Source organism: Anser cygnoides, chromosome 8, assembly GCF_040182565.1.
Source record: "Anser cygnoides isolate HZ-2024a breed goose chromosome 8, Taihu_goose_T2T_genome, whole genome shotgun sequence".
Lineage (NCBI taxonomy): Eukaryota > Metazoa > Chordata > Aves > Anseriformes > Anatidae > Anser > Anser cygnoides.
Window position 1 is genome coordinate 9884311 of NC_089880.1, and position 15253 is coordinate 9899563.

The 15253-nt window shown below is 44.4% G+C and overlaps 1 protein-coding gene across 5 annotated transcripts in view; it reads right to left on the reverse strand.

Moving 5' to 3' along the window:
* Nucleotides 1-14988, reverse strand: part of TEDC1 (tubulin epsilon and delta complex 1) — a 69379-nt gene extending 54391 nt beyond the window's left edge. For 3 of the 5 annotated variants that reach the window (XM_048080235.2, XM_048080234.2, XM_048080233.2), the window contains exons 1-3: nucleotides 14829-14988; nucleotides 14076-14154; nucleotides 7331-7533 (exon numbers count right to left, since the gene is read on the reverse strand). In XM_048080235.2, the coding sequence (XP_047936192.2) occupies nucleotides 7331-7533; nucleotides 14076-14154; nucleotides 14829-14945 (399 nt within the window). In that variant the 5' untranslated portion in view covers nucleotides 14946-14988. Of the gene's footprint in view, nucleotides 1-7330; nucleotides 7534-14075; nucleotides 14155-14285; nucleotides 14476-14828 lie in introns of those variants that run through there. The other 2 variants (XM_048080231.2, XM_048080232.2) reach the window with 2 other exon arrangements.
* Nucleotides 14989-15253: the final 265 nt, after the last annotated feature.

The following is a 15253-nucleotide window of genomic DNA, read 5'->3' on the forward strand; positions in this document are numbered from 1 at the left end:
CTCGAGCAGAGCAGCACAAAGCAGCAGCCAGTTAAACCCTCTAATGAATGCTCCCACCCTCGTACTCACTTCCACCCGAATTAATCCGTGCCTAGACACGAACTATTTACTCACAGGTACTGCTCAAATCCTAGCTACCCTGTGCGTGCAGCCTCGTATCCCGGCGGTGGGAAGACGTGTATCTAGACCGCTCGCTGCAGGACTCGGGAGAGACAAAACAATCACATAAATCAGAGCAATAAAGTGCTTATGCAAGCTTTAACTGAGAGCTCATTCTGAGCAGCTCGTAATTCACACAATGGTTTTCATGTGACATAACATATGTTAATCAATGTAATTACATATCTTTAAATAGGGTAGAGTTTTTTTTTTTAAATTAAACACCGTAGCCAGAAGTACCAGAGCATCAGACCCACCTTCCTGATCCAGCCCTATATCTATCAGTGGGAGGGAAAACATGAAAAGGAACAATTCAAATACATGGATGTGAAAGGGGCAACACTATTTTCATTAACAGCTCCATCAACATTAATTGGATTTCCTCCTAGACAAGGCAGGATCCAGATAGCTGTGTGCATGAGGAGACAGGGATGGTGTAAGAAACCTCTCCCATGGGATGCACACAGCAATTAGGTACCTAGATACCCACAAACATAAGTGCTCACAAAGTCGAAGTGATACAAATGACTGCATTATGTATTAAGACAACACAGAGAAGCCAAGTTACTGAAATAAACACCCGGTAAGGCAGACCGTAACTCACAGAATCCCGCGTTCTGCAGGGCTCAGTGAACGCAACGCAGATAATGCCTGCAGCTGCAGTCCTGCGTGCTCACACCCATCTTGCTCCGCTGGGGCAAGGCAGCTGGACCTCAGCAGCAAGCCTGGAGCAAGGGGCTAGGAGAAGAATAAATAACTGCCCTCCGCGAGAGGAGAGGCAGAGCTCTGCCATATATAAGAAGGCCTGCCAAGGCTTTCCTTCCATGTCCATGTTGTTCTCCTGAGGAAGAAGTGCTTTCCTTCAAAAGATCTTGCAGTGAGAGTTAACCCTTTTCACATAAGTGGATCACCAAAAGTAGAGGGTGTTCCCATTTAAATCAAAAGGGCAAAGATAACCAGAAGGTACCAAAAGGTCCTGCCTGCTCCCTGCCGCTGGAGGGCAGGAGAGACACCGAATAATTTTAACATTCCCCAGCACCCATTTTAGCAAAGTACGCAGTACCAGCATCACTACGGTAAGGCTTCCCATTAGCACATCAGTCCTCACCTTCCTCTCAGCCTGGAGCTCAAAGGGCTCCAGGAATTGCTGGGAGAACCCCATCAGCTGTAAGTCACAGGTTCAAACAATTTAGCATTTATTTGAAATTCAGATATTACCCAAAGAAACAACAAATTCAGTAAATGACCTCTGTGAAAAGCCTAAATTATAAGCCTTTTTGATCATTTCAGACACCTTTTACAGTGTTTTAACTTCACATGCTGTCTCAAAAAAAGCTTAAGAGTGTATTCACTACGTCAGGCAAAAATAAATGTTGCCAACCATAAATTTTCCACTAGTCTCTAGCAAAAGTTAGGGGAGACAAATTCTGCAGAGGAAACTTCAGGGATCCTGTGCCCTCTATTTAGCTTTCAGGGTCTTTAAAAATAGCGTACATTAACAGCTACTATAATATGGCAATGGTAGTAGCAAAAAGATAAATCGTGAGAGTTAAAGTTAGACAGGAGGTCAAACAGAACAGAAGTGTAAGCAAAGGGAATAGGGGAGGCAAATCAAAAATGAAAGCTGACAGGCTAATATAGCCCGTAAAAACATGGAAAGTAATTACGTTTCTAAGTCAGAATCAATAGGTTAATAAGATTCCCTCCTTTTCTCCATGTTGTAATAGGTTAAAAGGGGAAAAAAAAAAACACAGAAAATTGCTGTTTTCTGTCACTAGTGTCAAAGGTGTCCTGGTTCTGTACTGGGGTGGGTGGTAACATCAAGCTGGGCTACGTTCACACTTCCATCTAGTAATGCGGTTTATGGAACAGCAGTGCCAGGCGAGACTTCTGGAAGTAAAAGGCATCCTGACAGCAAGATTAGAAATCAGGCAGAAGTCTCACACTATATTGGAAATAGCCAGCGAGCCAAGCTAGACTGTGACAAACAAAAGATTAATCAAATTGCAAACCCAAGAGTCAGAAGGCACATTTAGTTTCATTTCCCCCCACACAAGAAGTAATGAAACTGAGCTCACTTTGGCATGCTAGCGAGACACCCATGAATTCCAAGTATACCAGCCATAACAGCTCTATTTGTTGATTACCATGAATTCACAAAAAGGGAGGGGAGTCCAATTTCACACAGAGGGCAAGAAGCAGGCAGAGGGAATTACTGGAACCAAGAACAAGTGTTTGTACAACACGGCTTGGTGATAATGAGGGAAATAACATCGTTACCCTCATCTAAAAACTCCACAGCCTCCACACATAATTAAATTATTGGGCATATAGATTAATTTCAGCTGTAGAAATAATACCAGTACAGGCCACATACCTCCACAGGAACAGAAGGAATGCATGCCCACAGAGCACTGCTATTATCTGCACAAGCCACTGCACAGATTTGGATAAAGCTGTGGTATTATCAGTAAAATTTAAAAAGCAAAGCAAAAATCAGTCAAATGCTGAATATGCTAAAAAGGCAGGTTTATATCAAACAATTATCTGCTTCTTAAAGAGCCAGGGAGAGAGAGAATGAGAACTCTCCAGGTCTGTTTTATAGGTTTAGTACAGGACAGTTTTGGTGATGAGTGGCAGAGAAAAAACGAGCAATTGCACTTTCATTGTTATGGCTTTATACACAGGGTTCAGGCTTTACTGACACTACTAGATGTTTATTTTATTCTATTTTGCCCTTAGCTGTGGGCAGCCAATGCTTCTATCAGGTTTCTCTCAAGGTCCTCTCATTCTTTGTCTTGCTTCCTGGGTGAAGATCACCCAGACACTCTGCAAGAGATGTCTGGCATACAGTTTTGGTCAGCGACATGTCAGTAGGCTACAAGGCATAAACAGCTAAATAAGGTACAGAGACTCAGCACAACTAGCAGAATTCCCCCGCAGGATGCGAGAACCCTGGTTTCATGGAGGAACCTATACCTCTCAGAATTAACGGGTTTGATTTGGAGAGAAGTGGTGGCTGCTGCCCTGTCTGGCAGTTGTAGAAGCACTGGATTTGCCTGCAAATTTTCACAATTCAAACTAAAAAGTCCACCAACTTCACAGGCATGAATCCAAGAGAAAGAATCACCCTGGGAAGAGTCCATTATCTTGTCAAATTGGGTAGGACTTGTCACAGGTAATTCTTTGTGTTTTAAACACTGTTTTTTCAGATGTGGTGGTTTTTGGTCTGTTTTTCAACTTTCCCCAGTAGTCTAGGATTTTCATATGGAATCAGTGAACAACAGTTGAGAATATTCCTCATGTACACGACCAACCAAAGATGCCAAATCCAACATCCCTGCAGTGCTTGTTTGAGACAGAAGTCCACGCAGGGTGTAAAAAGCCTTTCAAGACAGTGTCCCTCAGCTAATCACCCAGTGCTTTAAGGCCATAACAGGTGAGAATTCCCAAGCAGACACATCAGTAAAACTACGTGAACCTCCAATTCAGATTGCACTCGGGTCTTTAAAGGACTAATAGAATTAGTGATTTTTTACTTATCTATTTCAAAGAGTTGACTAATGCAATATTTGAACTTTCACTTACCACCTCTGGTGTCATCAACCTGCTGACAAACCCATACAGTAAATTCACAGAACGCACTTGAACCGCAGCAGGCAAGCACTAGAGCTTGACATTCACTGCCTACCCCATCTTCCCTCTCCTATTCCTCCTGCATGGCAACTGGGGCTCCAGTCAGCTCTTTTAACGGTCTCCCCACTCGGTTTATAAGTTTCATAATCTAGAAGAGAGCCATGGGTGGAAGGGGCAGCGTCTCCCTCCGTCCTGCTAGCTGGCACATCCTGCGGCAGGAACGTCGCACCTGGCTCAGCAGAGACACTGCAGCACTGCCCTGTTAAAAACATGAGCTGGAGGCCACACCAGACAAGGTGCCCTGAAGGATTCTCCTAACACATCAAAGCAGTCAACCCATATAATCATCCCAGGTTACTAACCATACCTGTCCTTACCAATAACTACCCTCAAGATAATTATTTTTTTTAATTATTTCAGACACATTAAGCACTACCTCCTAGCACCCTAACCCTTTCATCATGCTTTTACCGCTGTTTAGCTTATAATTTTAGAAATCGCTTAACTTTTGACTCTGAAGATCTAAGTGCCTGTAAAATTAAGCTTGTTGGATGCCTTCCCGAGCTCAGGATCTTAAAGCTCTGAATCCCTTGCAGCGGCTGAGCTCAATGTCCATCATGTGTCATGAATACCCTTGTCCCTCTATAAATAACTGGCCTGAAATCCTTTAGATGGAAGTGTTCAATTTGCAGGGGGAAAAAAAACCTGTGTTGCTAAGGAACTGCAGAGAAGAAAAGGCCATAGAGAGGTAATCTGAAATGAAATGAACAGAATTAATTTAATTGGCCCTTGATATGTTGGGTATTTGGCATATTATCAGCAATTTAGCTGCCTGTATGCTTTGTTTCAAACATAGCCTGAAAGAATAGTCCTCACTGCATCCTTAATTTTGGGATTAGCTGCTTTCTCTCCTCTTCGTACAAAAGAGCCTGTCCACATCTGTGGATTTACAACAAAATTTTAAAAGCAAGCCACATGCACATCAGCTGAACTACAGCTATGCCTACAGTTCTTGAGACTCCATGTTTTTAGATGAAGACAAAGGGGAGGGATTTTCTTCACATTTATTCTCTCTAGTAGACCAACAGATGTGCTTTCCTGGTAAGTACTGGCTTCCATGCTTTGCTGATTTTGGCAGAGATCTTGGCAGTGCACAGAACCAAATAGTATTTCAAGGATTTTTGTTTTGCGACATTTTCGTTTCAAGAAAATATTTTCAATTGTTTATAATACGTTTTTAAAAAGGCTCCATGTGCTGGAACATTTTTCAGGCTCTTTCTCAGCTGAGAACTTCGGTTGTTTTAAAAAAAGAAACCGAAATGCTCTTTAAGACCAATCTTTCTCTAGTGAAAATTTTTCTAGTTGTCCTGCCTTTTCCTTCAATTTACTCAAATAGAAGAGAGTTGCAATTGCAGAGACTGCATCTCTGGCATGTTTAGAAATGTCTGTACAATCTGTTATGCATCTTCCAACACTTCAGTTTAAGTACCAGAAAAGCCTGGTATTTAACATTCAGAGTCAAAATTGCAGCACTTCAGTTGTTTAAGCTGTACTTTAACTTACAAGATATCAGGTGTCAAAGCGACAACCTCACCTTCTTTCCTTCCTTCCTATGGTTTTAGGGGGTTACAACATTGTCTGACCAATGAGCGGGTACCAAGGAAGGTATCCCACAAAGTAGCACTACAATAGCTATCACACTTTTATTCAACAGACAGGTTTTCCTGAGTGGAATACAAGGAACTGATTTATTACCATTAGAAGGTGTGTGACCCACCTATCTTCTAGTTCACACCCATCATTATCTCCTGAATTTCTAGATCATCATTTCATTTCTAGATCATCATTTGCTCAGGTTTTACTGGTCAATTTGATTGGTTTTGTAATTATCAACCAAAAGATAAGGTCTCTCCCCGAAAATTCTGTTTAACTTCCTTGTGATACAGAATCTCAAAGCACGCTGTTTACATGTCCTCCACCACTACAACCTATCATTTCTTTCCTTAAGAACAACTGTTTTTATTAGTTTTATTACTTGCAAGTTTTATAATGAAAACTTTCTAGGTGAGTACCAAAGAAGAACGTCACCATCAATACAATGAGCCTTACATACACACACTAACTCCAACTCCCAGTTTATAAACTTTTTTGTCTGACCTATCAAAAAAAAAAATCCAGACCTGTAAACCTTTACAAACACTGTTTTGGACAGTTATTGGAAAAAAAACATGAAAAATGTATTTTTTTGAGAAACACAGGTGGAGCAGATTACAATTGACGCGAAAGGCACAGCAATAAATTGCTTAATGCCTCTCCGTGTGGACATATGAGATAACATTCTTTTACCATAGTTACTTCAGCTTATTTTGGAAAAGGCGAAACTTAGTCCTTCAGAGAAAATAATGTATGTGCTGCCCTATTTCCTGAATTCATGTTGCTGCTACACTTCATTCATCCCTCTTTTGTAATAGAAATTAAGGATCAGAAGAAAAAAAATCTGCTATCACACAACAAAAAGCAAGAAAAAACAAGAAGCTTAAAGGAAAAGTGTCTTCACAAGCGTGTTTCTCCTAAGGTCTTGAGGTGCCCTTCCCATCACCAGAGGGCACCACCACTCACACCCAGCACACCCGGCACTACCTTGCAGCTCTTCCGCTCCCTTTTTTGTGCAGCAATTGGAGCGTAGTAAGTGTGGACTGTTTTCCCAAAATACTGCTCATAAGGTTGTTACAGAAATGACTCTTCCCTTCAAATTATTTTCCGTTTAGCAACCATCTACATAGTAACATGTGCTCTTAAATGCAAGGGATGGGTTCTAAAAGCAATTATCCTTTATCCATGTTATAACGTGGGCTCGGGGCTTTTTTTTTTTTTTCTTTGCCTTCCCCCCCCCGTCCCGATCATGTACACTGCAGCTAAAGTAGACACACAGCTATCCTCACGTTACTTCAGACCAGGCTTTCTGCGTGCTAACATGTTTTTATTGACGGAAACGCAACTGTATACCTCATTGTTCTCTCAAGGAAGCTACAAGGTCATTAGTTACCCCAAGTAACTACTGTCATCAGTCATGTCATTAGTTACCCCAAGATGTTTTCTTAAAGTGCTGTTTGCCTTAGGATTACTTGCTTTACCCTGTGCCAACAGACCCAGCATTCACAGCTCATCTGTTTGCCTACCTCCACTTCCATGCCTACAGCCTGGAAGCAGAGATCAGTGACATGCACTTACCTGCACTCCTCCTAACTGGTCTCATCTATACCGCAAGGAAAAAAATGACAGCATTCACCCAGGGAGGGGAGTGTGAGAAAGAGAAGGAACCCAGATCACCTGTACACAGAAAGATTAGAGAAGGGAAAGAAAACAGGTTCCAGCTGCTGGCCCCTGCAACTTTTTTATAAAGCTAGTGTAAGGCATTTATTTTTAAGAGCACCACGATACCACACACTGTGCGCTACCCACTAATGATAACACGGCTTCTGTCACAGAACATTACTTAGGGATGGACGAGGTGGAAGGACACGAACAGGCTCACCATGCACACAGAGGTTTCATCTCCAGTCCTCACTCTGTTCCGAGCCAAGAGCTGTTCCAAGAGGCTGATTCTGTGCAGCAGCCAGGAAAATGCCAGCAGCAGCTCCCGGCTACCTGCTGAGCCATCGGAGGGGAGCCGATAGAGCTCTGGCCTGCCATAGCCGTGGTACCACAGCGCCGACTTTACAAACCTAATTTGGGTATCTGAAAAGAAGAAAACAATCACGAATAACACACTGTGCTACTCAACGCGTTCACCCATTCAGTTCCAGAAACTGTTGCTCTGAGAATAAGATTTTTAATTAAGCCTAAGGTTAATGGAAGGCAGTGGAGAGCAGAGTTCGGTACTTTATTCGACAACGGACAAAGGAAGGTGGTAACAGGTAAGAGATTTCCTTATGCTGTCCCATGCTGATCTACAGAAATTACTGCTAAGGGAAATGAAAAATTCAGAGTTGAGATCAAGGCTTCATGGAGATTAACAAAAGCAAAAGAGGTAAATAGCCATCCTCACTTTACCAGGACTCCAATTCACCTCTTCATTTTTTATGAGGCACCAAGAATCCTATGAATTAGTAAATACCTCGAGTCACTTGACTCCTGAACGAAACTGGAATTCAGAGATAGGAGTTTCGCAGCCTGCTGCAAATCTCTAAGCAGCAGTGGGCAGGCAGAGATAACGCGGCACACCACGCTGCATACCAGACTGCACGGACTGGTTAGTTCTCAGGAATGCTCCAATCCATATTCCTTCACACCAGCAAATTTTACCTGACAGCTACAAGACAGGCACTACAGAACTGTGAAATACAGATGAAAGAAAGATAAAATTTTTATACAAACAGGTTCCGACCAGGAAGCCTCAGCTCTGTACCAGGTAAAGTAGTCAAAACTGTAATAAAGAACACAACTAGGGGGCACAATGATAACCCATATATGCTGGGGAAGAACCAACAGCTGCTGTAAAAGTAAGCCCTGCTGAAAAAGCTGCTGGAGTTCTGCAAAGGCAACAACACTTGAGTGGTTGAGAAAGATTCAACTGATGCAGGACGTTTAGATTTCCCAGAGGCATTCAGCTAGCAAAAAGAAACTAAGCCAGTAGGGTGAGCTTGCACCAACAAGTGACTAGCAGACGAGAATCAGAGGGTGGGAACACGCGGTGGTTTCACAAGAGGGCTCTGAGCCAATCCTCTGCTGTTCAACTCAAAATGACAAGGACGATATGATAGTGACAGAAAGATTGGTGCTGACGTGCAATTACTCTGTGGTAAGGAATGCAAGCTGATAATGAAAAGCTTGGACTCGCTAGGTTCTGTGATTTGAAAACAACAGATAAAATTCCTTTAAAAAATAATGAAAAATGATGCACACGAGGGAAAAAAACAATCCTAACTTTTCTGACATGGCAACAGGCCTGGAACTGACCACTGCACTCTGGAACACAATTTTCCTGACAATACTACACTCGACCCTCTATATATCCAAAAGCGACCAAATGCAAGAAGTCTAAAAAGGAACCTAGACAGAACACAGGGAAGAACATTATATATCTGTCTATACCCACAATGACCCCACAACATCTCAAACTCTGTGTTACTTCATTTCTTCAGTCCCAGAAGGGCTACGGAAGATTTTGAAAAAGGTAAGAGAAAGGATAAGTAAGATCACAAACCCAGAACGGCTTCATTTTAAGAAACGACAGCATAGGCAAAGGAAGGACTGAGAATGAGTATGACAAAACTCTTTAAAGCAAAGTCGTGCCCTCTGGTTTGGGAAGCCTACGATGTAAATTAGTGAAAGCTGAAAGACTTAACTCCTGGAAGCGTCCCTGTGTACTTGTCCTGTCCTTTGCCCTGGGCCTCCATTTTTGACAGCTGTCAGTATTGGACAGAGCTGGAGGAACCTTCGGTTTGATCCAGCTGAGGATCCAGTCTTACAAGGTAAGGAAAAAAGCTGCTCTCCCTTTCCAGTGTAAGGCTTCAGCATCTCCATAAGGCTTCATGAAAAAGGTACACACACACACGCACCAGTAACAAAGCACAAGCCTCAAGCAATCAGGGACTGTCACTGCTGTCCTTAATTAACATACTCATTCATCACATTACCTACTCATTTGCCTGCTCCTTGGCCACTTGTGCTAAAAACATCCCTCAGCAGCCACATGCGCTGTAATCATTCTTTTGTCTAGCATTGACTGCCGAAGCTCAAGAACTACATCATGACCGACTTCAAAACAAAAATGAGAAAAACAATACTGCTCTCAAAAGGAATTGGTTAATTATAAGAGGCTCTCACAGTGGAAAGAGTCTTGATTTGCAAAATGCTAAGGGAGTCGTATCTACTGAAAATAACACAAAGCCAAGACAGAACGAGGAGCCGTAACCTGACTTGTGCTGGTAACCCGACAGGAGCAGGGCACTGCTGCAGCCCTGCTGAGGCTGGAAGGAGCTGGTAGCCACAGAGCCATCAAGCTCCTTGTGCTTTGACAAAACAGAGGAAGGTGAGTTTGCACCGTTCCAACAACATCAGAATTTAGGGAAAGAAGCGTGTGCATCCCTGAGGAGACACCAACGTCCAGAGTGCTCTTCAATCCACGCACACAGCTGAAAATGCTACACACCATTATACATCTTCAGCAACAGGAGTGGGAACGTGTGACTGACCATGTGAAAGTTACACATGAATTCCTGGCAAAGATATTCCCAAAACTGAAGAAAAAACATCAGGAGCATGATTAAGCAGGCAATGTGAGGGTGCAGAGCTACTAAATTTTTGCTGGACCGGTGTTCTGCAGGGCACAGCCTCTGCACAGATGTGTGACAATTGGTTTTACACCTAGCCTGCTTTGGCACCACAGACAAAAAGGAAACCCAAACCTCTAAATGACTGTTTGCTCTTTCTGTAGGACATGTGAATATTAAAAAACGAGCAGCTTCCCAGCACGATGCTAGGGTGGCAGAGATGCCCAGGGTTTGCTCAAAGTCTTGCCATAGATATACACTCCAATCACACGTACAGGAGAGCACTCGGATCTTAAGAGGTTTTATTTTGACCACTACTGAACATGCTCATATTAGCTGGATTTTCGTGCTTCCCTTTCCTCTTCCTTGCACATTTGTCATTGTCAAGAAAGGAACAGCTGTAACAGGTTAAGGCAGAAACACTCCAAGAGGAAGGAAGATCAGCACCTGCTTTCCCTCTTTCTCAAAGCAAAGAAGTGAGATGTGCTGCCATCTGCAGTTCAGGGAGCTCCCTGAGGAATCACCTATCAAAGAGATGGAACAGAGCAAGCTAGGGTTTTTTTTTCCTTTTTTCCCCCCTCCCTTTTTAGTTATTTCCCTCCCCTGCCAGATCACTTGGGACCAGACCCACCAAGGCAGTTTGCCACCTGAATTTCTGTGTTGCTCTGGTCCTTCATCTCCCCATTTCAGCTGTCTCTCTGCAAGACGCTGCCCTCCTCCAAGAAGGTGTGACTGCTGTGCGCATCAGGCAGGAATCGTGGGCAGGTGGTCCAGGCATGGATCTGGGACGGGGGCTCAAAGAGTCACAGAGCCTTTCTAGAAAGCCTAAGTGACCTTACAGAAGTCACTCAGTTCTCCCCATCTCCACAATGCTCTGCCTTGTAAGGATACAGCCCTGAGATAAGTGGCAGTGGAGGCTATATAAGTACCAAAAAACAAGATGGATTCTTCCAAAACATGCAGCCAAGAGAGAGCAAAAACATCACGCAGATAAGCAGATAATGCCAGTCACTCAAACACCTTCTCTTTGCCAACATTTTCTTCCAGCATTTTATTAGGATTAGGCAATCTATATAGAAAGACCCACTCAGTCTTTCCAACTAATTCCTTTCTGCATGCACATTATTTATAAAAACATGTTCAGCAAATAAAAGCAAGCTGTGGATGAACCTCACGGTTCAGTTCTCTTAAAACCGTACTCCAGCTGTGCTCTTCTGCTTCATGAATCCCACAGAATGTCTCAGTGAATTACAAGAAGATTTTCAAATAAGGGTTAGGCATTGGTCTAGCAGGCTAAGATGGAAAGAAACTAAATCAAGTATAAGAACAGACAGATACGTAACTTCACACACTCAGACAAGAAACACCTGCAGAGGCAGCAGCTGCTGCAGAAGATAATTTTCCACTTTATTTGTCAAACAAAAATATGTTGCAGCTCCACACCTCTTTCTTACACTAGAAAAATGGAGTTGCAGCTCCAGAAAAGGAACATCTCCTCCAACTATCGAAATGCACATTGCACTGCTACCTGGTGTGGCCGTTAACCAGGTCCCTCAGCCTCTGTCAAGAAAGAGCAACATGAAACCACTAATCGTGACTTGCTTCATCAGTAAAGTCGTGCCCAGAGTGCCACTGCACAGCTTGCTTTGTCTTGTACTCCGCTAATGAGAGATCCACTGCTCTGACATGCCGGAGTGTATTAAATGCTTCCCACCACAGTTTAGGATGAGCGCTTTGTACTATAGGAAGAAAAAATTCTTCCAAAATAGAAAACCGAAACGTTTGCAGAATTTTATAACCAATGACTGAAAGACTTCAGTAGGGTTTCTGGGTTGTTTTTGCACGAATGCGGTAGTTCCTACACTTTAAATCATCGATCTGTATGGAATTTCTTGTATGCGATTTTTCAAATATTCTCATTTTTGCCAGTAGGGCTGTAAAATATATCACCCATTTAAAAACATAAAGCAGAATGTTTTTCTAAACAGCCTCACATTACACCAATAAAAAGGGGATGACCATTCAAAGCAAATCTTAATCTTCTCTAAAATTCATTTATATCACAAGAACAGAAACTAACAAAAGCTATTAACGTGAAACAGAAATACACCCTGGGAGTGCAACGTGGAAAGTCATTTGATTGAAAGGGTTTCCCAAACTGAAGGAACAATTTTTACGTGAAAGTCTCTCCTTTTCCATGGGGAAAAATCCGTAAGCGCGTTCTGTCCTTGCAACGTATTGCTTTATCCTAGCATCTCACGAGCACAAGTGGACCAACATCTTACATGTTGTCCTCGAAATGCAGGCCTCGCTTTACAGAGTAACAAAAAGAGAACCACTGTGGCCCCGGCAACACACACAGACTACAGACCAAAACTTTAACAAGTTTGCAAAACTTTGGAAAAAACTTTTGTCCTAAAAAAAGTCAGATTTTTGTTTAAAAAAAAAAACACAAGACCATTTGAGTAGGGCTTCTCTTTTCCAAAAAGCTGTTCCAATGCCTACGTACAGAGCATCCCTCGTACTGGGTTCATAGCCTTCCTCTGGCATATGGCAAGTGCTACTGCTGGGTTTTAGCTAAGATAATTAAAAGGTTGTACAAAACCAGCAAAGAAAGGCAAGCCTGATCCAGGGACCAAAGCACTAGACTTGAATTAGAGGAATCTGTTTCAATTCCTTGCTGTTCTACAGAATCCTGTACAGAGCTGAGGAAGTTATTTAGTCCTTAATGAAGCGGAAGACTTGGGTTTTCCATGAAATAAATACATGAAAGACCACAACTGCTCCAGAGCTGGGACAGACAGTGAAATATTGATCCTATTCACAGTGGGCAACTCACTCACCTGACAATCTACCAGTAACAACTGGGTTTGCTCTCTCTGGAGCCAGCAACCTGCCACATGCATCCAGAAATCCTGTCTAAAAATGCTGCTAGCAATTAGTATGGGAGCAGCCAGGTTACAGTGAGATTGCAACCTCACAAAGCTGTCGTGGACAGCCAATAAATTGACTTACCAAACAGTTGCACGCAGCAGACTGCGGATCAGCAGAAAACAAAGGACAGCTGAATGAAAAGTAGCAGTCCTGTCTGTAACAGAACCATGCCAATTTCCTGCTGAGCTACCAGCAAAAGCACACAGGTGCTGCTCCACATTCCTTGAAACGTATCAGCCACAATGCTCAGCCTTTATTTTTAAAAAAGACTGTCTCCAGAGACATCAGTTTCCCAACTCTTTAGGGGCTTAACCAACTTTTTTTTTTCCTTTTAGCTTTTGTGGACTGATTTTAAGTGGTTTCAGTGTGCGGAGACCTCTATACATCAGAGATGATCCTTTCTTCCTACACTGAAAGGGCTCTGAATCCTGGAGTGGAGAGGGAAACCTGAAGAGTAGTATCAAATTTGGAATGGCACGTATTTAAGAAATAATTAGTGCTCTATCATTATGAGAAGCCAGCCTTTATACAGCTTCTCTCTGCAGTAGAAGCCCCATCCAGAGATATTTATGGTCCCTCTAAAATACTCATATGCATTTTTATTTTGTTGTTTTGTCTAGAACTTCATTCTAAAACACTGTCTTCATGGTTCATATGTTATAATTCATTGCCCTGACATAGGACTTGATAGAAAATTAACCATAATATCATGCATCATATGCAGAATGGGGAAAGAACAGATCATGGGGAACATAAATCTACTTCTGTAATTATCTCTACAGATTCTCAGAACACGTAAGAATATCACAGAGTTTTACCTGCAGTGAAACGTGTAAGGGAAGCAAGAGACCCTAGCAGACACAAGAACATCCCATTTTCCTGGATAATAGAACCAAACAAGAGCATACCTGTCTGCACATTTGTGATAAAACAGCGAGAGCCAGTGGCATAAACTAGTTCCTCAGAATGGAGCACTCCTTACTGAGATTGACTAACCTAAAAAAAAAAAAGGTGCTACTACACCAGCCCCAGTAGTTCCCTGGGACAGACAAAGCGGCCAGCCATGGTTACCTATGGCATCACACTCGGTCCACTTGCTTCCGTGGATTTGTTTCAGGAGAGCATAGAGCAGCCTCCAGAAATCCAGGGTCTGCAAAAGAACAAGAACAGAGGGAGATCAGCACGCACACACACAAAAAATCCACCACAGATTCAGGATTCAGCCTTAAATAAGCAACGAAGCCTGTAAATGAGCATCAGTTGTTGCACGGGAGGGCACACCTGAGACCCGTATGTGAGCACCAGGTGTGGCACAGGAGGGCACAGCTGCATCCTGCCAGCACCCCTGTCCCATTCAGGCCTTCGCTGCCTGATGAACGCTACCTAAGGGCAGGTGCCCTTGGAAAGGGATGCTGGTGCTGGCCGTACCACACAGCCTAGCACTGCTCCCCTCTACCCCAGAGGCAGCTGTATCCGCTCCAACACCGCCACAGCACACCCCCACTCTGCTGTCACCGAGATGAGGCCGTGACAGCGCCCACAGTTCACAAACGGGAGGCAGCAGCGCCCACTGAGCTGGGGACGGAGAAGGAGCTCCCTTCACCCGGCGGGCTGGAGAGCTCCTCTTGCCCGCACAAGGCCAGCCGCTCGCCCGCAATGACTCGCGCCGCTGGCATTTCACTCAGCTCTCGTAAAAGCTTTAAAATAGCCAACTGCGAGCTCAGCGCCCGCGGCAGCCCCTCACCGCCCGGCCCCCCCCGCTTCCCCCTGCCGCTCGCCGAGCCGGGGCAGGCTGCGGGGGCGCGGCGGGAGCCCCGGGCTCACCGCCTGAGGCCGGTCCAACTTGGCCCGGCGCAGGGCTTCGGGCACCAGCCGGGCCCGGGGCGGCAGGGCCCGGCACAGCGCCCCCACGGCCCCCGGCAGCGCCCGGCCCCGCGGCATGGCCTCGCCCCGTCCCGGCGCCCCGCTGCCGGGCCCGGCCCCTTCCGCACGGTGGCCCCGTCCCTTCCGCGGCGCCCCCCGCAGCGCCCCCCGCAGCCCCGGAGGAGCCCCCCCCCAGGTCCCCGGGCGCTGAGGGGTCCTGGGGGTTTGGGGGGAGCGGGAGAAGGTGTCACGGGCAAAAGAGACTCGGCACAGGGGGATGAATAAAATTTATTAGCTGCCGCTAGCAGACTGGAGCTCAAAGCGAACTGAAACACCTTCCCCACATCCATCCTCTTCTGCCTGCTCCCCCTGAGTGGTGCTGGGGA